The sequence below is a fragment of the Vollenhovia emeryi genome, unplaced genomic scaffold, assembly GCF_000949405.1.
Source record: "Vollenhovia emeryi isolate VEMERY1.0 unplaced genomic scaffold, V.emery_V1.0 DF939192.1, whole genome shotgun sequence".
Lineage (NCBI taxonomy): Eukaryota > Metazoa > Arthropoda > Insecta > Hymenoptera > Formicidae > Vollenhovia > Vollenhovia emeryi.
The window spans coordinates 10,131-35,305 of NW_011967174.1; the positions used below are offsets into that span (position 1 = coordinate 10,131).

General features: G+C 37.5%; 2 protein-coding genes across 2 annotated transcripts; one reads left to right on the forward strand and one right to left on the reverse strand.

Annotated features, from left to right (window-relative positions):
• The first annotated feature begins 952 nt into the window (after window positions 1-952).
• LOC105562237 (probable RISC-loading complex subunit BRAFLDRAFT_242885) lies at window positions 953-2,777 on the forward strand. The gene is made up of 2 exons (XM_012012902.1): window positions 953-1,320; window positions 1,416-2,777. The coding sequence occupies exons 1-2, from the start codon at window positions 976-978 to the stop codon at window positions 2,109-2,111; spliced, it is 1,041 nt and encodes a 346-aa protein (XP_011868292.1). The 5' UTR covers window positions 953-975; the 3' UTR covers window positions 2,112-2,777.
• LOC105562273 (dynein heavy chain 5, axonemal) lies at window positions 2,231-24,198 on the reverse strand. The gene is made up of 34 exons (XM_012012992.1): window positions 23,876-24,198; window positions 23,237-23,470; window positions 23,020-23,168; window positions 22,664-22,887; window positions 22,217-22,494; window positions 21,862-22,035; window positions 21,543-21,772; window positions 20,909-21,108; window positions 20,367-20,590; window positions 20,058-20,233; window positions 19,750-19,932; window positions 19,235-19,633; window positions 18,757-19,007; window positions 18,394-18,645; window positions 17,915-18,078; window positions 17,571-17,831; window positions 17,284-17,512; window positions 16,323-16,996; window positions 15,299-16,104; window positions 14,921-15,128; window positions 14,227-14,613; window positions 13,941-14,113; window positions 13,505-13,871; window positions 13,077-13,271; window positions 12,850-12,988; window positions 12,478-12,754; window positions 11,841-12,282; window positions 10,096-11,453; window positions 6,417-9,994; window positions 6,058-6,284; window positions 5,598-5,909; window positions 4,179-4,630; window positions 3,811-4,105; window positions 2,231-3,203 (listed from the first exon to the last, which is right to left on the reverse strand). The coding sequence occupies exons 1-34, from the start codon at window positions 23,963-23,965 to the stop codon at window positions 2,817-2,819; spliced, it is 13,995 nt and encodes a 4,664-aa protein (XP_011868382.1). The 5' UTR covers window positions 23,966-24,198; the 3' UTR covers window positions 2,231-2,816.
• Between the last annotated feature and the right edge of the window lie 977 nt (window positions 24,199-25,175).

The following is a 25,175-nucleotide window of genomic DNA, read 5'->3' on the forward strand; positions in this document are numbered from 1 at the left end:
GGAGTCGGGTCGAGTCAGAAAATCGAAAACGCTAATACTCTTTTCAAGTAGATATTACATATATGTTACATGTACATGGGGAGCAATGATTCGCTGGGTCATAGTAGTAGTTCTAATTTATCGACGTGATTTACCGTTGGGTCGAAAACAATCTTAAAACGCGCACGACATACAGAAATGTCAAAATATGTATATAACAAGTTAAAACAGTTTTAATTCTGCACTTTAACTGTTAAAAGTTTTAATTCTGCTTGTTATTTACACATTTCTGTGTCGCGCGCTTCTTGATCGTTATCGGCAAGTCACGTCGATAAATTAGAACTACTACTATGACCCAGCGAATCATTGCTCCTCAGTGTACGTAACACCTTTACCACCGTAAAACGTTGATACGTCTGGCAAATGATGCGTTTGCCTGAGGATGCTTGCCAAATTTTTCAAGATCATCTTTTGTTTGCCTTTGTGTTCTTGCGCACTCTTTCTTTCACCTGCTTCGAATTAAGTGGTTGTACGATCGTGGTCAGAAAGGTTATCCGACGTTTTACAATAAGTTCGCGGAATATTCGTAAGTATCGTTGCATAGATATTCGTGCATATCGTTCCTTTGTTCTAATAACGCGTCCCTGCACATGTCCGTGAGCTAAAAAATATAATCTCTCGCATAACAGACCGAAATTTATCATAAAACGTCGGGACAACCTTTCTGTCCGCGATTGTACACCGGAGGCTCGTTTTCTATCGCTACACTGGCGAACTAGTGCAGTAAACCAGAATGAGAAAACGTATACTTGTTTTACTCTAACTTATTGCACTAGTTCACCAGTGTAGCAACAGAAAACAAGTCTTAGGTCAATAAAACTACAAGTTAGAACTTATTTTTAAGGTGATGTTTTGTACGAAGCAGCAATAAAACTGCTCGGATAAATATCTGCAATTTCTTCAACGTATTGGCAATTGGAAGAGAGTCCGATTAACATGAGTAAAACGCCAGTTTCCATTCTCCAAGAGATGATGGTGAAGCAGGGTATGACGCCTGATTACGAATTGATACATGACGGCGGAGGGCGTCATGTGAACACTTTCACGTATCGCGTTACATGCGACGGTCTTAGTGCAACTGGTACCGGTCGTTGTAAGAAAGATGCTAAACACGAAGCTGCTAAATTTATGCTGACAGAGATCGCTGCACATAGAAACTACCCACAGCTGACAGCCGCTAATACGCCAACAGTGTCTCCGTCAAGATCACCGTTCCATTGCGGGCCGCCTCCACCAAAGATGTCGAATATGCCTTTTTTCAATTCCGTAGGTGAATTGCAGGTAATCTTAAATTTAACAATTAAATTTGTGATTATTACAATTTTATAATGTTATGATTTCTGTGGGTTTATCTATTTTATTATTATTTTTTTAAGGAACTTTGTATGATTAATAATCTGCATGACCCAGAATATATTCTTATCCGGGATATTGGACCGCCGCATGCCAGAGTCTTTACTATTCGATGTAAAATATCTAATTTTGAAGAGGACGGAACAGCAACCACGAAAAAGCAAGCGAAACACGATGCTGCAAAAAGAATGGTGGATAGAATCAAAGGTCTCGTGGATAATTCAGAATTCTATAAACAGAAGAGTAACGAAGAGGAATTTTCGACCTTATCCATTGCGACTCTCGACACGGAATTACTGAACAGAAATGCAGAAGAGCGCTACTGCGCATTGACTAAAGCCGCGAGAAAAATTAACTTGGGTATTAAATTATCTGAATATCATATCAAATGGAAAGATTCCTCGGAGGCGGAAAGGATCGATAAAATATTAGAACACTTGGAACATATGTTTCCCACTGAATTTTTTAAACTGAATGAATTCGTTACTGAGGAATTCATACAGGAGAAGATAGATCAGTTGAGCTATATGATGAGAGAAATCGATGTAACAATTATTGTAACGGATTTACCTACACATGATGATCTATACTTCATGAAATCAATACAGATTACTACTTGTCCTGTTCTCACGCAGATTGGTAGGGGAAAGAGTAAGGTGGAGGCTTTCTGGAGTGCGTTAACCCAAACGATAGAGGCACTAAAATTACTTCTATTCTAAAATAAAAGATCGCTAAAGTATAATTTACGTGATTCTAAATTTTATACAATAATATAAATTAAGTTCTTTTCCAGTGTTATACACTTTTCAGAAGGTTTTGAAAGATTTAAAACTGATAATTTGGTTTAGTTTTATTTACTGTACAATGTTAACATTTATCTTTATCTCTTAGTGCTGTGCAAAGCGAGGCAATTTTTATTTTATTATATATATTGTCATAAACATGTGGAAGATAGGAAACTATTTTATTTTTATAAAGTATATTTTCGCAGCATAAGAATTACAAAATCTAATCGTACAGAAGACTGTTACCTTTTTTGTTATTGATTTATGTAGTGCTAACGGTGTAAGAAAGGCGAAAAATTATAATTAAGTTAATTTTTATTTTGCATTTATACTGTTTAAAACTCGTGTAAGGATGCACGTGATTAACGTTCTAATACGTTGTGATTTACTTTAGTAAACAATATATTTTTGTATGTTGCACGAGTAGTTAAAAATATTATGCGATTTGTATTCTGTATCTAAAGTAAACGTTTAAACATTCACAGTTTACCATGATATCTTGCTTGATATACTATTGCTTGATTCTTCACAGGAAGCAATAATATAACAAATTTAAGAATTGTACCTGATATCATTCAAATATAATTGTATATTATTTAATTGCTCTTAATTCTTATATACAATTTCACACCCAATCCTTTATTTAATATCGCACAATAAGGCTACACCTCGAAGTGTCCAATGCCGGGGATTGTAGTCTGTTTCAAAATCAATAGAACCTACATACTTCGCATCTGTTCTTTGAGGTTTCCTATATATGGGGCATTCATATAACTTCGGATCTTTACCGGCGGTTGTGTTTATTGCGAAAATATAAATAACCGGCATTTGCTCGTAAAGAACTTTCGGTCTACTCTCGACAAGTTTACTGGCTTTTCGATCAAGTGATGCTCCTTCCAGAAATAAACCGTGGACGTAAACTCCTTCCTGAGGCTGACTCTTGATGTCCTCTTTGTTATAGCGCGTGATCACGTTTTGCAAAACTACGGAATCTAAAGCCCAACCCTTATGCGCTCTGGTCACTTCCTAAAATGCATTAATTTAATAAATTTAATTAAAATTACAACTTGAGTAGTAAAAGATAAGGCTAGTTATTGTAACAAAGTTAAACTGTATTTATTGCAAATTTTTATTTACTGTAACGCGACGTGTTCAACAGCGATGTAAGTAAATCTAATTTTATTAAAAAATTTCTGTAAATAACTTATATATTGTAAATTATAGATTGATTATGAATTCTAGATGACATTTACAATTCAAATGCCAATTTGATAGTTTTATTTTCATTGCAAGAAAGTAACTGTAATATAAAGATTTGTTACTGTTTGAGTAACTATCATTGTAACGCGTTACTTTTCAGAATTGGTAACTTGTAACTGCAAGTTACATTTTTAGCGAAAAAACTGTAACTGTAACTAGATACTTTTATAAAGTAACTTTCCCAATCCTGGAAAATTGTAATAGCTACAAAATTTCTGATAACTTAAAATTTACCGACTCCATTTGTTTTTTCTTGAATGCTGATTAATTATTACATTAAATATCTTATTAGATTAGATATATGTGTCCTTTCAGCAAGTATATAATACTCGACTTCTTAGCTTTTGCATTAACAGAATTCTTTAATGCTGACCTGTCTCATAGCCGTTAAGAATCCCTGCGGATTAAAAAATCCAGTCATCCAAAACACTTTTGGACGACTGTGAATGCACCATTGTCTGAACTGATGATCTCTTTCTAAAAGCTCCGTGTACCAGAAACCTAAGGTTGCCGATTCCCAAGATATTTTCAACCACTTGTCCGGGATGCGTGCGTCATACATAGCATCCAATGATTTCCGCAGGCCTTGACTCATTACTATAGTACCTTCGATTGCCAGCTTCAAATCCGTTAAAGTACTTCGCACCTCCTTGATAACTCGCGAAATTCTAAAAAAAGATTAAAAAATTCACTTTTTATTTATTGTAGAAACTAGTATAACAGGCGAGAAGGAAGATTTACCGGTCAATTTCTTGTCTTAGAAAAATGTTCATCGGCAGCAATGGGCCCATTCTTTGAAGCGCTTCTTTCACCTCGAAGGAATTGTACTGCTTGGGTAATTTAGACAGCATATCAGTGGCTAATTTGTACACGACGGTCTCTCTCGTTTCACCCCCCTGTGCACCACCCTCCTTTGGCTGTACATTAAGAATTGTATCGAGTATTCCTTTCGCTGTATTGATTTGATAGGTGATGTCGGCGTTTGGATGTAGCCCGAAGACTTCCGGTGTGTCGGTGGCGGGTAAACTGTCGATGTAGTCCAGGTATCCCTGAAGATTTCTCGTCTGGGGCACTCGGTATCCCCGATAAAATTCAAAGCCAGGTCGTAGCAACACGTCACAAAACCAGACGTGCGTGAAAGTAGTTAATAAACGTTTGTCAAAATCATCCGTAACTCTACCGCCATATTGAACCTACGTGTAAACATATTAATAGATACAACTTTACAAAAGGTATGAAATATACACGCAAAGAAAAGATTAGCCAAAAGAGCTAAAATTTAGCAGTGACAGCTAAAATGTGTCTTTGAAATAGGGACAGTTAATGTTGTTGCTGCCACACCTCAATTTATTAGCTCTTTGAATTTAGATACTGCAGCAAAAAATATTAGCTGTTAGAAACAATTAAGTAATATTTAGCTGTATATATTCAGCCATTTAGCTTTAGCAACAGTACGTAAAATACTTGCAGTGATGCTAAGAATATTAGCCAAAATTGCACGTGTCTTGGTGGTGCTAAGTGACCTTAGCTGCTATGGCCCGGTAACCGGGCCATGCGCGCGGGATGATGCAATCCGGCAGGATCAAAAATTTATCTTCCGTCGGAAGACGCGTGAACCGCTCGACGGCCCAGACGGGACTCCTACGCCCGGCCACGTCACTTAGAAGACACTCGCAGGAAAATACGTTGAACAAAATTATACGACGAAACTCGGGACGAAAAGAACGATGCCGTTGTACCGTACCACACGCTGCCACACACGAAGTAATGCTCCCGGGGAACGCTCCAGAACAAGCGCGCGAAAAGCGAACACGTGAACACCGCGAGACGCCTCGTCAGGTGTTACACGCGTAAAGCACGTGTAAAGCACGGATAAGCTCGAACCGAAGCTGAGCCGTGCCCGCGAAAAGCCCGACACTCGCCTTCGCTATTCTTTTCAACTAATAAAGTTGTATCTCGCAGTGATTGAATTTTATCTATAATCACCAACTTTTAGCAATGGCAGCAAAACACTTAGCCTTTTAACTAAATTCAAAGCAGCTACTGCAATTTAGCTGATATTACTAAGTCATTTCTTTGCGTGTAATAGTATGAAAAGTTGCGGTACGTCGCTTCGTTTATTTAATGAAAATAAACGAAGGCAAAGAAATAGATCGTGACCTCTCCAAGCATGTAACAAACTGTCGGCCAAGAAACACCCTTTTTGGGATCCATATCATCCAAGTGATTCTGTATGAATTGAACCGAGGCTGCAAAATCAGCCTGATTAAATTCATAAGGTATATTCCAGCCGAGCGGTCCAAATTTTCTTCTCTCTTGTACCACAGTGTGTAAAAACGCAACAGCGTATAACAAAGGTGGCCACTGGGATTGAGTACTGTAATCCAATGCATCCTGAGTCACCGATTGATACGTTCTCTTTAAACTAGCTCTTATGCCTTGAGGTGGTTCATTTGTGAATTTTATTGCCATCTGAAACATACCGTGTCTTGTACATACTTGCTGTATTTCTTTAAATTTATTTCGCAGATTTCTTCTTCTTTTTATCGTCAATGCGACAATCGATGTTTACGTGGGTTAAGAATTGGATACGCCAAGTGTTATAAAATAGAAATTCAACCTGTAGCAAACCGATGGGAAATTGAGCGTGTACTTCAGTTGTCATCCATAATCTGAAGACGTCATGAACAGTTTCTGTTTCAACAAGAGCATCCATTATCTCCGTACAGAAAGGCAAGGATAAGTGAATATTTTGTAACAGAACCCAGCCGCCTGTATTCATGGCTTCGCTAATCATCCTTCGAGCATGCAGCTCTTGGCCTTGCCCCATAGATACTGAATTTAATGCTACAATATTTAAAAATATGTTTGAATATGTTATTTAAAGATATTTAAAATGGTAACAACATACTTCAATATCGTTAAAAAATTAAATTTCTTTTTAACTGTGTTAAGAAAACAATTGAATTGCTGACTTACGAATCGCTTTTTGTTTAGCTAGCGCTGTAATTTGAGAACTTGGATCAGATCCTATGGATAATAAGCATATCAGTGGCGTCCTGGTTTCAGACTCTAACCACGTTGCTTCTAAATCCAATATCTTAGCCTCCCCGTATTCTTTACCCAGCGATTCAGTGATGTACCTTTTCGCCTGGGATAAAGTTCTGTCGGGGCTCCACGACCTGATGAGCAATAATTTCCGGAACACATCGAGACTTTTCTGATAGCCGCAAGGCAGATCTTCCTCCTCGGGTCTCTCTTTCTCGTACCATACCCTCCACTCCTTTTCACTGAATTCAATTTTGGTCAGTATATCCGAGAATACTTTCAATTTACTTATTTCGACTAAATTTAGCCACGTTATATCGAGAATCCATTTGAACGGTTTTGGTGTTACTGCATTAAGATCCAAGGATGCTCCACCTTTTATGAAGGCGTTGAATTCCGCATGAGAAATGGCGTTTCTATGGCAATCTATCTTCATGCCTAGCATCAATGTAAATAAAGATTGATGCCTCTCGTAGAGACTTCTCAGAGTAAACGCCCAAACTTCGAACGTGAGATGACGTAGGATAATGTTTATTCGCTCAGAAGTTATGGGACTCTTCGTGGATTTCGTAATCGAATTATCGAAGATAGTCAAGAACTGCCTCAACGAATTTTGATACATCACGTTGACGTTGCTCATTTCGACTATCAAGAAATACAAAATCGACCCCCTCGACGCAACCGCGCGAAACTCTTCGCGCGCCAGGGTGATTTTTTTCTCGGTAAGAGCGGACACTTGCAGTTTTTCATTCACCGATTCGGCCGTGGTTTTAGTTTCGCGGAGAACAGTTATTAACGCTTCATCGTCCACCAAGGAACCTTCCGAAGACGTAAGTCTGTGTAATAGCGTGCTTTCGAGTTCCTTCATCGAACGTTGATTAGTCATGACCGATTCGAATAGCGCGACTCTTTCTGCTTCTAAATCGGCCTTTTCCATAAGTATCACTCGACCCAACAGTTGATCCTCTAAACCTAGCATCGTCACGGTAAAGTCAATAATCGATGTCTTTGCGGATATTTCCGGACTGTACGCTGGGTTTGGTAGTTTGGTGGTGATATACAGCATAAATCCTGGCATCACGTCACATTCTTTATCTCCAACAATGACCTTCTCAATAGACCCCGATTTAATAAAGTTCTTTTCGAGCACATTGTCGAGTACTGGATCGAGCTCCTCCGCAACGTCCTCGATCAGCAGTGGTCTGCCCAACGAAAGACTGTCCTCGAGATGAGTTCGGAAATACTTATGATTTAGCGAAGTGATCTGCAACTCGTTTGTGCTCTCCTTATTCTTGATCCACATCTTTCCTTGATTCTGAGGATCCACAAGAAGCGGATAAGACGAAGATTTCGTGACAATAAGCGCATTTTGGACGGATAGCTCATCGTTCGGTAATCCCTGAAGAGTCCATTCCGACATTATCGCCGTGTCGACGAGCATATTCGTTATATTTAAATTCTTGGTGAAGGGTATAGATTTGGTAGTCAGTATGTTCATCCATGCGACCACCAAGCTGGCTCGATACTGCTGGTTATAAGGCCCGCAGTAAGACAAAAATCCAGTCGCCAGCAAAACATCTCCGACTAATCGTCCCAGTTGAATTTTAAATTCTCCACTTTGCTCGGTCCAACGAATCTTTTCGCCGCCTAATCCGTTTATCAAAGCAGTCGCAGCTGTCATTTTCCTCAGGCACACGTTCGCGGCTTCCATCAACCTTTGCTTCTCCGCTACCGCGGTATCGTATTGCTCTTTGACCGCCTGCAAAGCCATTTCTCTTTCGGATAATTCCCGCTCAGCGTTCGCCAGGTCGTCCATTGCGAGTTTCAATCGCGCTTCCTGCAATGCCAAATTAGCTTTTAACGGGAGAACTTCTTTGTTAACCGAATGAAAGAATGCCATAGCCTTGGTCCACGATAACAAACCAGCAACGTCGCCGCATACACGTCTGGCCGTTTCCATGTTGTAATCTTCCATTTTAAAATACGGCTGCAGTAGCTCAACCATCTCGTTATTGATTATGTCCTTCGGATAATTTTGCAGTTGTAATAAAAACGTCGTACTGGCCATGAGTTTCAAGGATTCTGCCCACGAGGGTTTCGGGCATGGCGCAGCTGTGTCAGGTACAACGGATCCGATTTTACGTTGGAACAAGATCAGTACACAATCCATAATTCTCATTATGAGATGAGGCGGCCTACCTAGCTTCCTCACCGTTGCTATGTGAGCAGGTTTGATGGTATTCAAAGCAGCCTCCGCTTCTTCTAACGCTGGTTTCGCTGCCTCCAGCTTTTGCTCGGCCAGCGCTTTCTCGTCCGCTATACAAGCTACCAATTGCTCCGCCTTTTCCTTCACTCTTTGCACTTGATTCTTAAAAGCTTCAGCTTGCATAGCTCTCTCTGTTACCTCTAAAAGCACCGTCTCGGCTTTCTCAGAAGCTTGGACTAGTTCCTGTTCCATCACGGCCAAGTCTCTCTTTAGGATTTCAACTGATATTGATGCTTCTTCGAGTTTCGCTAAACCTGTATCCATTCTTTTAGCTCCCTCGCCAAGTTCATGTTGCTTAGATCGGTAGATGTTTTTGTATCCACCGATGAAATTTAAATAAGACTTTGGAGTCACATGAGTGGCGCGCCGAAATCGTTGGAAATATTCGACCGACGTTACCGAAACGATGTCTTGTATAGATCCCAATGCGTTCACTAGTTCAGCCTTTACGTCACTAGTGCAGGCGATTTCAAAATCGTGAAGAAAATGTTCGGCAACCAAAACCAGAGCATCTTTAGGCCAAGGTTGAAACCAGTCTATGGTGCACCCTGAAATGAGTGCCGGAAAACGCTGGGCGCGATTCCGAAATTTTTCACCCACAGGGGAGAAGCAGAAGACGACGTGTAAGTTTTGACAAGTTCTTTGCAAAAAGAAGTCCATCACTAGCTCGTTATTAAGAGTTCTTTTAGGATTTTCCCGTCTCAAAATAGGTGTTAACTCTGAGATAATTTCTGCTTGCTCGTCGCGCGTAAATAAGTTGCTAATAACTCCAGAGCTCAGGATATTGTTCAGATATTCGAGGAAGCCCTCCTCTTTGATGTCAAGGTCGGTGAAGATAAATGTTGTACCTTTGCCTTGGGCGCCGCAAGTGCGATATAGAAATCTTAGGTCTTCTAAGAAATTGGCTACGTTGTAAGACCTGGTCAAGGTGATTTGAAATGTTTTGTACCCGGCGATAAAAGAGGATAACTTTGTAAGACTCTGTTTGCCGGAACCACCGACGCCTACCAGCATCACATTGCCTTTCGGATGTCTAATGACTCTAGATATCTTCACTAAGTGCAGCATAGCATCAGGGAAAAATACTAAGTCCATTCCGGCACCTCTCTGCATTTCATTGAACTGCGCCAGAAACATGTCTAATCTCTCTCTCAATACTTGAGGGTCGTAAACGGGTTCGTACACCTTGGGAAGTTCTACGTCTGCGTCTTCACCTTCTTCGCCGGTTGGTTCTGGAGCATCTCTGTCATTAAAACAATTCTGTTAATATTGCGGAATATTTTTCAAACTATCGTACAATGTGTGTTGATGATTTCACTGATTATAATTATCATTACTACAAACCTCATGAAATCGACGAACGTAGGATCTTGGTCCAGCATGTTTACGTATTTTTCTCCTAAAATATCAGCTACAGTTTGGATTAGTCCTTCGTCAAACCAATCTTTGTCGCTTTGTATTGTTAGTCTGTCGCTGAACACTCGTGTACATTCGTGTTTCCAAAGCAGCATCAGTACGCTTTCCTTGTCAATGACCGTTGATAGCGTACCGACCATACCTTGCCAGATTCTCGAGAGATCTCGGAGGTTAAATACGTAGTGAAATTTCGCAGGCGTTGGCAACAACTTTGCCCGCGTTCTTTCCCACAGTATTCTAGTCAAAGGAATCATTTTCTTAACAAGTTGACGGACCTCTTGCGAGAATCCTCTTTTAATATTGTAATGGCCTTCGCCCAAAACACTAAAGATTCGATCGATTGATGCATTGTCAGGTAAAGTACAATTAAAAATACAAAATTGCCTCTTGAGTCTCGAGGGAATATCGTTTCTTCCGCCCCCGGGCTGGCACATGGCTGCTAGGAAAGTTACATCCACAATGGTGGTGAAGTCACCGGGTTTCTCCAAGGAGTAAAATCCCTTCATGTCCATAGTCTGCCGGACTATCTCGTTGGTCACCTGATCGCCCCATTCATTAATTTGCGGCAAATTGACGTCATCGATAAAGATTAACATCTTTTTACCGCCTGGCGGTCCAAATGTACTTCCTAAACGCTTTTCCACGTAACTCTCAATGGTTTTCTGAAATTGATACGGACTGGTCGCAGAACTGAAGTTGAAAGAGCGACTCAGGGTTGTATCCGGATTTGATCTCTTCATGTATGATTTCATCATGACAGTTTTGGCCGATCCTTGCTCGCCTATTAGCAATACGGCTTTATCCTGGTGGCCAATCAAATCAATCAAATATTGAATCCTTACATTGTCCGGTATAGGCACCAAAACATTACTGTAGTCGGGTGTTGAATATTCAGGATAGACATAATTGGTTACCATACTTGTCCACGTATCCCATATGCCTTTATCGGTGACGAAAAAATCAAATACTGTGGCATCTAAATACCTATCGGAAGTCGGCAGATCCAAGGTATTAAAGTTTTCTCGCAGATACTTGTCGTACTTTTCTCTGTCGGCAGTTTCCAGCAACGCTCCTATGCCCCACACTAACGTGAACACGTAAAGACGCGTTAGATATTCCGCCGTTACGGGAATGGGTTTGTCTCTCTCCATATCTTCATCTTCGGCTTCTTCTAGTGATACTTCGGGAGGTATCAAACCCTCCAGCAGGCAAAGCATTTGCCTTACTATATTACATTGTAAGACATCGATAGCGAGCACTAACGTTTGAGTGCTCCATGAATAAATCTAACGAATGAAAAGTTTAATCATATTTTATGTGTATTACAATATCTTATTTTTGTGTCAAAAGTAATATTATTTAAGTATAATCTCATAACAATTATATTATTTATAATAATAAATATTTCAATGTATACTCAAAAATAAAAATAAAAATAAACATTGATCTAATTTGCCTTACATTTACAATTTCTGTTTAATTAATAATAGTCAACGGCGCGATATTGGTTTTTAAGTTAAGGGGAAAAAATAATTTTATAATGTACGTAACATTACAATAATGTTAAGATAAAATAATGTTAAGACTAAATTAAGATAAAATAATGTTAAGATAAAAATATATAACATTGAAATTGAATTCTTAGAAGATAGAATTATTTGCTATCAATTTACCTGTGCGAAAGAATCTGTAAATAATTGCTCGAGAACTTCTTGCTCCAATGACGGTCGTGATTTTAGCCAGGCGATAACAACTGGATTCCAGTCCAATCCCGAGGAGCTCATGTATACCATCCCGTTTCGCGAGACAGTCGCAGGACTTGCATTATCAATATTGTGCGGCTCAAAAATAATTTTACACGTTGGCGCCATTGATAATCTATCGCCATTAGCCAGAGTCAAAGTTTTATTATCATCCAATACAGAATTTAAATTTTCTATCCAAATACTGTCCACGGGACCATCGAGCACTAGCCATACGTGTTCGCCCTTCTTCAGTTTCAACGTTTTACGCCATAAAGCTGAGAAAATTCCATCTGTCCAATCATTCGTGGCTACATCTAACCGGCCGAACATTTGAGCAGCTGTTATACTTTTAGGATTCATTCTCATTTCCCTGTTAAATTAAATAAACTGTAGCTTGTATCGATATCCATAAATTCAGTAAAAATTATTTGATAAATAACTAAATTATTGCATTTCATAAAAATTGCTCACTGAGTGACAAGAAAAGTTGATTGACAATAAATCTGAAGTATTCTATGCAATATATAAATAAATGTTACATATATACTTATACATATTATATTACCTGTGTGAATTACCACATTGCGTTAAAGCTTTCATCAAAATATGTATACAGGTAGATTTTCCAGCGCCAGTTGGACCTAACGTCATGATGCCATGCCTCACTCTTTGCGTCTCATATAGCTGTATTAATTTAAGCACCCACGGTGAATGATAGATCAGTCCAGCCTGCTCCACTTGTTCGTTAATAGCTGCTTCCAATTCAGGATATGATGTTTTCTCTAGGACTTGATTGGGAAACAGATCAGCTACGAGAGATATGAAGAGTGGTTCGTCCTCATCTACAGAAAAGTTGTTGGAAAACTTCGGTATATCTTTGTGGGTAACTATAGGTTGTACGTTTTTTTTTACATTGATTATTAAGTAGCTTAATAACCTATGAGTTTCGAAAGATTCATGTCTCTTAGAACGCGCATGACGATCGTGCTTTCCGTGTCCTTGGAATTGACTCTCTTGGCCGCTCCTAAGGTCCTTAATACAGACAATATGTTTCGCAGGCCGAAATCGTAGTGCACCTAGGGAACCATATTGTAAAATATCACGACACATCTGAAGTCGTTATTCTTTTTCACATCTCTCTTTTTCTGTACGCAATAACGTTACCTGTTTGGTCAACTGCTCTTCGCACAATTTATAAAGAGTATAAAATTTGCGAGCGAGAGTGATGTTCTCTAGAAATCCACAGCTAGCTAATTTTACACGTATGATAATTTGACGATCAGGCACCATCATAGCCACTGTGCGAAACTGTATCTTCAAATTCTCCGGCAATTCTTTTCGTCCCGCATACCCAGGATTCTATAATCAGCATTGAACTCTTTTTACGCGTGTTAATTGTTTTGTTAAGTAATTTATGTTGTAATAACAAATAAATAAGAAAGTTATGCAAGTATTCAAAATTTATGGGGCATAAGAATTATGTGCCGTATCTTCTATATGTTATATAATTTTTATTTAAAACTTTAGAAAAGAATTTATGGATATAGCTTTTTAAAAGTTTCTTCTGCTGCTTCGTTACATGGTAGTATTACCATAGTAATGAATATTCCGAGCTCCGGACACATATCGACTTGATCCCCATCCGTGAAGACAAACTGCTTCTTCTTTTCCTTTTTCGCTGCAAGCACTACAGCGACTTGTTGCGCGGCGACGGATAGAACCGGCAGTTCGATTCTGTTGAATTCATCGAAACAACCCCACGAGCCGCTTTGTGCCAGTCCCTTGTAGATGCGACCTAATCCTCGATAATCCATTTGATCGGAGCAATTGAAGACTACGACGTATTTTGCTAAGGTCTTCCCCATGTCTTTTACAGTTTCGGTTTTTCCGGTTCCTGCCGGACCGCAAGGAGATCCTCCCATTGACATTGATAGAGCTTGTGCTAATGTAATGTAACATCTAAAATACAAAAGTTAAAACGACACACGTCGATGTTGTATGAATAAAATATTTATGATTTACATTTACCTATCCGTTAATGGCGTAATAACCAGTCGCTCGGTACAGCCTAAATATTCATTTTGGTAGGTAAAATTAACATCCGTGATGCATATAGAAGTCTTGTCCAGGTCTTCTTTAAAATAAAATCTGCACTGCTTCAACCATTCAAAGTCATTTACTGATCGTACATTCAGGCGACACTAAATAAATGGAATATGTGATTATTAATTTCCGCATGTTGCGGAATCCTAGCGATTATTCATGTTTTTGATACATTGTCTCTATACAACAAAAATTTGATTTGGCGACATACCAAAATGTCGAAGATGTCACGTTGATGTACATGTATAGTAATCAATGTTTCGAACTTAATTCGTTCTATCTTAGTTAGATCTCTCGTGGTTTGATCGATTAAAGTATTTAAAAGATCAAGGAATTTATTGTTCGTTTCGATCATAATTTTTTTATCGGCGCGAGCTTGAGCCAAGGCCAATTCGCCGTCTCGGGTCCAAATCATTTGAATGCCTAACAGACCTATTTGAGCAGGCATTTTGTCGAGAAAGCTCAAAAAATTGAAATTTACATCGTTGATCATGCTGTAACATTGTCGGATGATAGAATGCAAGGAGAGTTGCGACGTTTGTAATAATTGCATCAACCACGCTTCCACTGAACCCTCCGCTCTTACTGCTCTCTCTAGCTTCATAGAAAATTGTTAAGAAATTTAGTTTTATTTCTAAAACTTATATTTATATTAAATTACACGAATTGGGGGAAAGAATTACTGTACCAGAATGCCAAATTTAAAATTGAAAAAGCTTTCCATTAAAAATAATACTTCCTAAATATGTTGCTTTCAATATTAGATTTTGGATCTAATGTACTTTCGACACTTTTACTCTTAGGGATTTATACATTTGTGTTTGCGATATATGTATAAAAATACGGCTATAAGAAATAATAAGGATTGTTTAATTATTATTTCGCTTAAATATGCATATACATACTTGTATAGTTTCACCTTCCGATGAAATAATGGCTGTCATTTTATTATATTCGATATCATGAAATTTCACATAGCGTGTGTTATCGAAAATAGAGAGCAAGTGATTTTGTATGGTATGAGAATCCGACGCTTGGCCAAGTATTTCCAAGAGCGCGGGATCAGAAACGAAGAAGAATCTCGGGAACATCATGCGTTTCTTCTCCAAATATCTACAACATGATGTTGAAATGAATGAACTTTACATAACAAATATTTCCAGTCAATTAACCATTTTAAAATTTGCTGCAATCGAGTCAAAAGTTACAATCATAGGGTTCTTTTTGAGTTTACTAAAAAGGAAAGACGATTATGTATGCATCACTATTCGTAGTGTACTTACCCACTCAGAGATTTTTGACATAGCTCTAATTGCTCCTGCAAGTGTGGCAGAAGCTGTTTCAACAAGTCATCGCCCACACAACAAGGCACAACTCCTGGTGTCTCGTGGGCACGCTGCATGATTTTCTGCCAACTTTTGTCAATCTTACTGAATCTCTTGGCTTCCTTCGGCAGTTGTTTCGCAATATCGCCGCCCACGAATACCGCCTCGAGATAGACCCACATGTTTTGCACGAGCAACCATCTCTCGAGGATCTCATTTGTGTTAGATAAGTCGGTAAGCCACTGCTGTATTTGCTTCCTAAACGGCGCATTGTAGCGATTCGACATGAGTGAGCCAAGAACCATCAAGCTGTCTTCCAGCTGACTGATAGTTTCCGCTGTCGTGTCTCCTCTAAGCAACAATTCTCCTCTGTTGTTAAACGTCATGAAAGTCAACTCGTGAGACGACCATTCATTTACTACTGTCCTTAATTTGGCCTCGATATCCTTCTCCTTCATAGCTGATATACAAATATCTTCTATGTCCTCTTTGTTCTTCAGAAGCGGCGCTTCAAGAATGTTTTTCAGACAGAAACCTTCGCTGTCAAGATCGAACGAATATCCCGTGACTTCTACGATCCTCTGCCAGTGGCGCGGTTTCATTGCTTTGTTTGCCATCAGCTCGAGAAGGGGACACATATCGTTGAAGTCGTCGATTGTCTTCTTTAGTGCAAAGAACGCCGGCCATTCCTTTAACCCCTTTGGCAATTTGCGACAGCGATTTTGAAACTCCATCAGCTCATTGTTTATTTCCTCGATATTGACCTAAATAATTTACATAGTTATAACAGTCAGCGTTTATTATATGTATATAGATAAGATAAGAAAGTATTCACAAAATTTTATAAAACTTTGTCTTTGATAAATTTTAATAAATTAAAATTGATAAGTAATATTATTTAATCTGTACGTTAAAGGAACAACTTGCAGAATGTGTGTGTTATAAATATCCCATGTACACGAAAAATAGCGCGATTTCTTACCTCGCCCCATGGAATATCGTAATAGCTACTGACTCTGTCGATGACGTCGTTGTAAAGTTTATACAACTTCTGCAATAAATTCAACTCCTTTCGGATTTGCGACAATTCTGGGTAATCTGTGATAGGCAAACCGAAAAGCTCCTCGCCGCTTTGATAGGTCTGCAACTTGCGCCACATCCCATCGAACCTATTCTGAAACAATATTTGTCTGTCCGAAGCGTCGCGGGGGCTCAAACCCGGCTGCATCGGCCCGGACGATCTGTATTCTTCGCAGTACATTTCGTTGTCGGAACGGAATTTCTCGAGATTGTTCCTCAGATCGTTCTCGAACTGCGGTTGCAAATTCAGCAGCAAGACATGACTCTCTTGCGCTCGTGCCAACAGATTTTGCCAGGTGTCTCGCAAATTATCCACCTGCTCCAAGCACTCCTGGTCCACGGGCACCTCGTACCTTGTGACTATGTTGAAAGCCTCTTCGATAGGATCAATCTTGAGCTCCATGTCAACCTCCTGCTCGCGAATTTTCTTCAGAGTATCCATAATGAGACGTACGTCATCCAGATCGCGAATTTGATGATCTAATTTACGATCCATTTCGTTTATTAGTGCATAAACGTATTCCATTTCGCGACGATACTTTTTCTTCATTGCCTGACCAATTTTATGTGTGCAACCTGTGGGGATTGTTAAATTAGCTAGTCTATTATTGATATATGATGTGAAATGGAAAATAGACAAATTCTATTGTTGCCCGAAATTTTTGATGCAATTTTCGTAGTTTTTGGACGACTTGTCTTATTGTTTTAAATTTAAAAAGTGTATGTATCTACCATTTTCATCTATCTTTTCTGTATTTCTTGTGAATTAATCTTGATTTTTAGACATATTAATTATATACGTAATTTAAAACGATGAAATGCATAATTGTAATATTCAAATAGTATTATATTAGTACTAGTACCTTTGATTTCCGTATAGACACCATACTTGAGTTTTTCCGTTGATACGGCGATCGATGTACCAAATATGATCATATCTGGCTCAGTAGCCAAACGATCCTCGAGTTCGCTGTGTTTACGGAGAGTAGTTTCGAATTCCGACAAGGAGATCTGTAATAATTCTCGCATACTGCGCTCGTTCTTCCACAGAAACTTATAAGGTTTCCAACGGTCGAGAAACTCTGTCAAATCCTGCAAATTCAACGTGGCAATCGATTCTGTCGATAAATTTCATATTATCGTTACTTACTTGCCGCAATTCCAGTGTGCAAGCGCTCAACATGCCGAGAAGTTTGATGATTTCTTTATTGTCCATAACCATCGTGTAGAAGTTTCTCTCTTGAACTGGAAATATGGGTCTCTCTTCAGAAAGAATTTTGTAAAGTCTTCGTCTTCTACTTTTTAAATCTTCCGGTTCTTCCTGCTTCTGTTTTGCGGCAATACTTTGCGCCCGCAACACGACACTGGCCAGATTTCGTTTGGATGTGTAGGGAATATTTTTCCACATGTTCTAATGATGAAACAACGTGAAAATCACATAATACGTACATTGAACGCTTGCCAAGTTTACGAATTTTAATATAGTTCTTTTACCTTGTTACCTCTGGAATTCCATTGCGCCACTCCTTTTGCGACACCTGTGATAATTTTTCCAACTGACATCAATGCTTCTTGAACGTCATCCAGGCTTGGCTTGACTGTTACTGATGGAATCATCAATGTTGCGTGTAATAAAAACACCGGATTCGGAGTTGCTTCTATAAATTCAATTAGATTCAAATACAATTGTGAAGAGATTTAAAAAATATAATAGACACTTTGAAACAAATATAAAACAGTACGAAGATTTATTTGAACTTTTTTGCAATAATTTATATAACTTTATATGCGTCTATTCTATCGAAAATTTAGGTATTAATTATTTTAATTTAAAAATAGAAAAAGAAGAATCTTTGATTCACTAACAGAATAATGTTTTAATATAATATTTTGTTAGCACGAGGATTACTTGAAGTGACATCACAAGTTATTAACATGAAGAGTTTAATATAAAAGTTGTATTTAAAGATTACCTGAATCAAGTTCCCGAATGAATCGTTTTCTAATCGCATCTAGAGATACTCTGGTGACTTTTATTAATACATCCACAACTTTTCGAGAATAATATCGTCTCATCTCGGATACCGCGTTTCGAACCATTTCTTGCATGGTTTTGGGTAAAGTACCAGGTGTTGTTAATAATTGATGTGGATCATCGAAACAGTTCCATACCACAGACCAATCTTGTTGAACAGTTTGTTCCGTTGCCTCCTCTCCTTCCGTTCCTTTGTAACAAGATGAAAATTGCATTTTTTATTAAAAAATGTTTCCATAACAAGATAAAGATTGTATTTTCGTATTTAAAAATGTTTCCATAACAATTTTTAATGCATTACCTTCAGTAGTGAGAAAATCAAATTGGTTGGAATTGGTGGTACTTTTGAAGCTATCCGTAGCCTTTCTGACAAGCTGCAATACTTCCTCCACTGCTTCCTCGACCATTGTGCTTTTGCGATGCAAATCTATTGCTGCCATCCTACATATTTCCTCGTTTCTTTCTATAAATTCTTCTATTGTCCATGGTTGATCGGACTCGGGTAAAGCATGCAAAGTTACCTTTTGCATACTCGACAGTACTTGCAAAATCCTAGTACAACACATCCTTGCATTAACTTGCATAATTTCGCGAGCTTCTAAGTGTTTTTATTTTATTTTAGCGACGAGATAATTATTTAGCAATTAATAAATTCTTAATTGTTTAAGTTTTTGTAACAAATTACAAATTTACTTTTTAAAAACAATATTGACATTATTTTATTGTTCAAACCTTTATGTTTCAAACAAGAAACAGTTAATTTGATTTTGAACACATACCTATTATCATATACATCGTGAACTCTTGTGATAAGGATATCGAAAGTTTTGATCTGCTCTTTCGTATTCTGACAAAAATCTTTCCAATTAGGCTTGGTCCATGTTAGAGTCGTTAAACCGGGTTCCAATAAAGATGCAACGCAAACTAAATGCGGTAACAATAGTGGACGAACTTCCAATTTTACACGCTTTGCGGTATACACAAATTCCTCGATCATAAGCTGAAGAGAATCCGTAACCAGATTAAAATAATCTCTTTTCGCTAATATTGTTAGCGCAACAATTGGAATTTCCAAATTTATTTTTGCCAAACAATCGGCTTCGCGAAATAAAAGAACGATTCGGTGTTCCAGGTTGACTTTCACATTCGCCGATTTCTCGTCGACTACAAGTAGCGGTCTGTAAAGTTGTGAAAAGTTATTTATTTTACAATTATTATTTGATACAAATATTGTGATGTGTGTTTTAAAAGCTATTTTAAGCAAGCAATATTAATTCTTGACTATTGAACTGACTGTTTTAAACAATCCTCGATGATCCAGGAATTTTGATGCGTCCAAATCTCTGCAATATCGGCCTGATACTGTTTCAGAATAACAATTGCATGGTTGTATCTTTTCACCAAATCCGCAGTCAATGGTAACGTCTTTAAAACAGGATGATTTGACACGGATGCCATCAATTCATCCAGATGTACTCTATAAATAAAGTTTCAATACCGCTTTTTAGAAAATTGTTTTTAAAAGTACAAATCTATTAATTTGTATAATTTTTAGTATTTCCTTAATTTGTAAATAATTATGCAAATAAATATTCTGTTTACTTCAGGGAATTTGCCCAGGTTAATCGTCCAGCTATAGGTGGCATATGTCTTGGCAATGGAGGGTCATCCCTTTGCTTCTTGAATAGTTTTAAAATTCGATCGATTTCTTTATCGCAATATTTCACGACAATATTATACTTTTCTTCCAGTTTTGTAAGTGGTATTTTTTCACTGACCTTATAAAAAAATTAGAAAAAGAACATTGTACATTGAGAAAAATATAAAGTTTTAAAATATTATACGTAAATAAAAAAAATTTTTATAATACATATTATATTAAAAATTTTATAATACAATAGTATTTGTCACCTTTTCAAATCGCGTTAAGAATCGTATACCCTGTGGCGTTTCCCATACATCGGCGTAATTTTTTTCAATAATCTCGCCGATATTCTCTTTCAAAGCATTTGTCTTTGTCATAAAGTCATCATAATCGATGTCAAAGTCGGTATTTCTGGGATCGAGATAATCGTAAGATTTGCTAGTCGCAATCTTCTTAGCTTCTTCGAAGGTTTTCATGGCCTCATCTAACGCTATAAAATTTAACAAATTCGGTTAACACAATCATACAAATGTACAATTTTTGCATTGTTTGGATCAAAATTAATTTTAATAATCGACGGTTTTTATTGAGTGGAGAAGTATTTAAATAGTTATATTTAACTTTGACTATCAAGAAATTTAAAGTTAAACTATTGCATAATAGAAAATTATTCAATTCTGTTTTAAATTATTTAATTTTATAATTAATGCTCTAATTGTTAATAATAGTTTAGAGAACTGATCTAAAGTATATACCACATATATTGTGTATTTGATATGTATTCTATATAATAAAAATTAAGTTATACCTTCTCCGAGAAGCAATCCTTCCATTCGTCTTTCAAAAAGAGTTTGGTAATCTTGTATAAGATCAAACATGGTGAGAATCTTGCGGATTCTAGCACAGAAAGCATCAAATCGACCGAAAACATGAGTTTCTGAGAAAGAAAATTCTTGTTCCGTAACTGCTGGTGAACATCGAACTAGCCTGTATGTTTCTCTATAAGCTCTGGAACAAAAATTAATTTTAGCTACTTTTTATTACTTAGGTCTCTTTAGAAATCAGTATTATAAATATAGAGGAACATCCTCTATTATGAGATAGGTTTCTAATATGAGATAACAGGTTTTTAACACCCAAATTCAATCACAAATCTTTTTTTGCAACGATTACACAATCTAGCAATGAATTTTCCACTAAACAGATTTCGCTCCGAGGGCAGTAAATTCATGGTAGAATCAACTGATGATGCCTATTAATTTAACAGAAACTCCACTGCCCCATATTAGGATCCTATCTCACAAAAGGGGACTTTCCTCTATTCAACTAAACATTTTTCAAAACTCTTTGAATGTCCTCAAGAACATAATTTGATAGTTATGTAATAATAGAATAAAAATTAATTTACTCTTATAAAATTATTGAAAATATGATCACAATACTTGTTTAAACGTAGACAGTGTTTTAATCTCGACCGAACGGCTAATCGATCTTGGCCCCAAATAATTTCACGACCTCTTTTTGTGACGTAATCCCGACAGGCGACAATCATCTGGTTTGTAATTTTAATCATTAGCGAACTCGTCCTTTCTGAAGTATTATAATATCTCGAGACACTATATATCAATCGAACAGTCTGTAATAGCGATACAAGCGAATCCCTCATTTTTACCTGCAGAAAACAAAATCACATACAAAATTATACACGTGTAAGGATTGTATGTGCATCATGTGTTTATCTTATAAGAAAGATTAACTTACAGGATCATCGAGATAAAGACAATGGCAACATTTTTCTAGTGCTTGGATGAACTTCGCGTTATCTTTCGCTTCGTTATAACAGTAAGTCACTTCATCTTCTGCGTCGACCCAATCTTTAATTAACTTTGAACGTGCGACTTGCAGACACAGAAGTGACATAGTGATTTCGTGATCCTACAATTGTTTTGTTTGAAAAAAGATTTTATATTTATAACAGTACGATTTATTAGATTTTTAATAACACATTTTACGCAGAATTAAAATATATTATGCATTAAGATAAATAAAAAACGCTGTGTATTCTGTAATTAATCGTAAAGGTACAGATTTACGTAAGAACGGTATAGAGCAGGACCTGCAAACAGTTGACTAGTTGACTAAATTGTGCACCCCGCCGTTTCCAATACTCGAGTTCTTGCTGCGGTCCCGAGATATCGTTTTCTCTTTTAACTTGTTTACTTTCCGCCATAAAATCCTTGAGCTTTTTTATCCAGAGTTTTACCCTTTCCTCAATTCCTTCCACAGCATTCTCTTTTGCTATAAAGGCTTTTGCTTCTTCAAAATTGTGCACTTCCGTCATCATTGGTTCGCCGTCGCTGAATATACCGGCATCAAGCGCTACCTTCTCGCAAACTTTATAAATGTCACGTAAATTTAAACAAATTATTACAATTATTTTAGAAGAAACACTACCGTCTTTATAACATTTAATTATAATTATTTGTTTTCATAAATTTTTATCAAATGTTATAATATTTTGATGTGAATATACAATTAAATTTAATAAAAATTTGCAGAGTACCTTTAAGAGCGCTACAAAAAGATCTTAAGCCTGGTAATAGGAGACTTTTAATCATCGAACAATCGTCTTCACCTTCCGCACCAGGATACGCTAACGCATCCATGAACACTTGCTCCACAATTCGCTGAATGGATGTTATTATTCCTACCTTCATCGTATCTATTACACCCGTGTACAGATCCTTTTGAAATCCTTCTTCTGGTAATTGTTTAGACACACTAATTCTACAATTCAAATGTGTGTTTTAAAGAGAAAATCAAGTTTCTAATAATAATTGACATCTTTTTAAAATATTGCGAAAATACGATGAATATAACAAGAACGTTATAATGCAATCGCCTATATTTTTAAATTACCTGAACATATATATGCAGATGCCTGTGCAAGGCACTTGCCAGCCATCGGTTAGAAAAAGCTTCTTCTTCGGTGGCTCTTTTGACTCCTTTTGTTCTTTCACTTTTGACGCTGCTGCATTCGGGGCTGATCTAGACGCTACTGCCTTTGGCTGTACCTTTAATGAAATTTTCGCGATTAGTTCTATCTTTACTTGTCTTAAGATCGTCAACTTTATACCATATCACTCGGAGGTTCTGGTTCTTCAACTTCCTGGTAGTACCAGACAAGAGTAGATCTCATGTGCGGCACAAACAACTGATTGATTTCGTCCAACATGTCATCTTCGAAAACATGATCCATGACTTCGTGACGCGATAACTGCGTTGCGTCCATCAGGAGTTGAAACGCGAATTCCAAACGGGGATCCATCTCACCCCGTCTGGCTTTCCTCTCGCATTCTTCCCGTCGTTTCTATAAAGTACAATACAAACGTTTTTCTTCTCAAATTAAAATTTATTATTATTCAAAATTACAGCAAATTAGTGACACAAAAAGGCTTTTAGGTTTAAATTAATTACGTTTTATCTCTTGCAAATTTAATTATTGGGTGATTACGAATAAATTTATATCCATTACATGTAAATTCAAAACTCAACGCTTACGGCTAATAGCATACAATAATGAATATTGGTGGCGCACAATAAAGAGAATTAAACTTAAATACATATAAAATGTATAGGACATCTGTATATTTTTTTGCGTTCAATTATTGGTATATTGTCATCAATAAATAATAATAATTTTTTTCTGGTATCCTAAACGTCACTTGTAGAAATTTGTAGAAATATTAAGGCAATAATGTTGCGGAGATTTGACCTGGAGAACATCTTCAGGACCTTCCTCATCACTACCGTCCTCGGAATTATCCGATCTTTGTCTAGGGATCTGCGGACCTTGTACGAACATGACGGAATGGATAGAAAATGACACGTGGTTGAAAGCTCACTGAGCAGTGAAGTGCAAGTTGCCCTGAAAGCTACCCTCAAGCTCGATGAATTTCTTGCGAGCGTATGAGGTGGTGCGAGGGGATGGTTCGCAGTGCCACGGTTTCGTGTCTGGCACCGCCCTTCGACGCATTGCTCGTGTCGTGTGGGAATTTCCACACGATTCTACTCGTCTACCACCAGTCAATATCACTATATCGTAGATGTGGTTTTTTACAAATTGGCGAACATTAGTCGCACGTACTGTAGATGTGATACCATTTGCACACATATTCAAATTGCATTGCTTATTTGAAATTGCAAGGGTTGAGCATTGTGTAATGTCCGTAAAATAACAGATAAAACAGCAAGGCAATAAGGATTCTAGCACGCGGAAATGATGTCGGAGGTGATTTGTAACACGCGAAACCAAGAATAGTCTAGGGCTCACAATAGGTTTGTTATTATGCAATCATCAGGATCTTATAAAGTAGCTATCATTTTAAACATTGAAAATTGTAAGTGTTCTCGTCATATTCAGGCTTCATTTGTTCTTAATTAATTGACTCGTGTATAATGTTTAGAAAATTTAAAAATCGAATCTAACGAACGTTTAGGCAACATTTTACGTCAATAGTTACAACTGATGTCATTGAACCCGATTAATGATAATGTACAACCGTAGTTATAGTTAACTCATATAAATCTGAATATGGGATTACGTACATATATCTCAAATAAACAGCGTATTATGCTCAATACAAATAGAACATTACACAAATTTATTCAATTGGTTAACACACGCAATTGTTTCTCGTGCCATGCATTTGCACAATGTAATTTGTCGCTTGCGTGCAACGTACAGACACGCTGCATTTTATTAAACTCGTTTGGCACGTGCTAGGTGATCTAATAGATAAAGTTGCATATTAGAAACTTCCTTAAAGTTGGGAAATAAATCTCTTCTTGACAGGTTCTGCCGTAAATCTACGAAAGGGCATATGTTCAACTTCGCTCAAGACTGCGATCTACAATCTTGAGGAACGCTAGTACATCTTGCCGTGATATTTCACGCTGTTTAGATGCACAAAGACGTCGTTAAAAAGCGGTAATGTGATCGGTAATTGGTCTTGGTACCGGCAGGAACCGGGCGCATCGCTCGAATAAATCAATAACACTTGTTTAAGGCATTC

Coding starts and splice junctions, on each gene's coding strand:
- LOC105562237 (XM_012012902.1), top strand. CDS start 976: ATGAGTAAAACGCCAGTTTCCATTCTCCAAGAGATGATGGTGAAGCAG. Junction 1,321..1,415: donor ATTCCGTAGGTGAATTGCAG/GTAATCTTAAAT, acceptor TATTTTTTTAAG/GAACTTTGTATGATTAATAA.
- LOC105562273 (XM_012012992.1), bottom strand. CDS start 23,965: ATGTTCGTACAAGGTCCGCAGATCCCTAGACAAAGATCGGATAATTCC. Junction 19,933..20,057: donor ACCTGGGCAAATTCCCTGAA/GTAAACAGAATA, acceptor CTTTATTTATAG/AGTACATCTGGATGAATTGA. Junction 5,910..6,057: donor TTCCCATCGGTTTGCTACAG/GTTGAATTTCTA, acceptor GGTATGTTTCAG/ATGGCAATAAAATTCACAAA.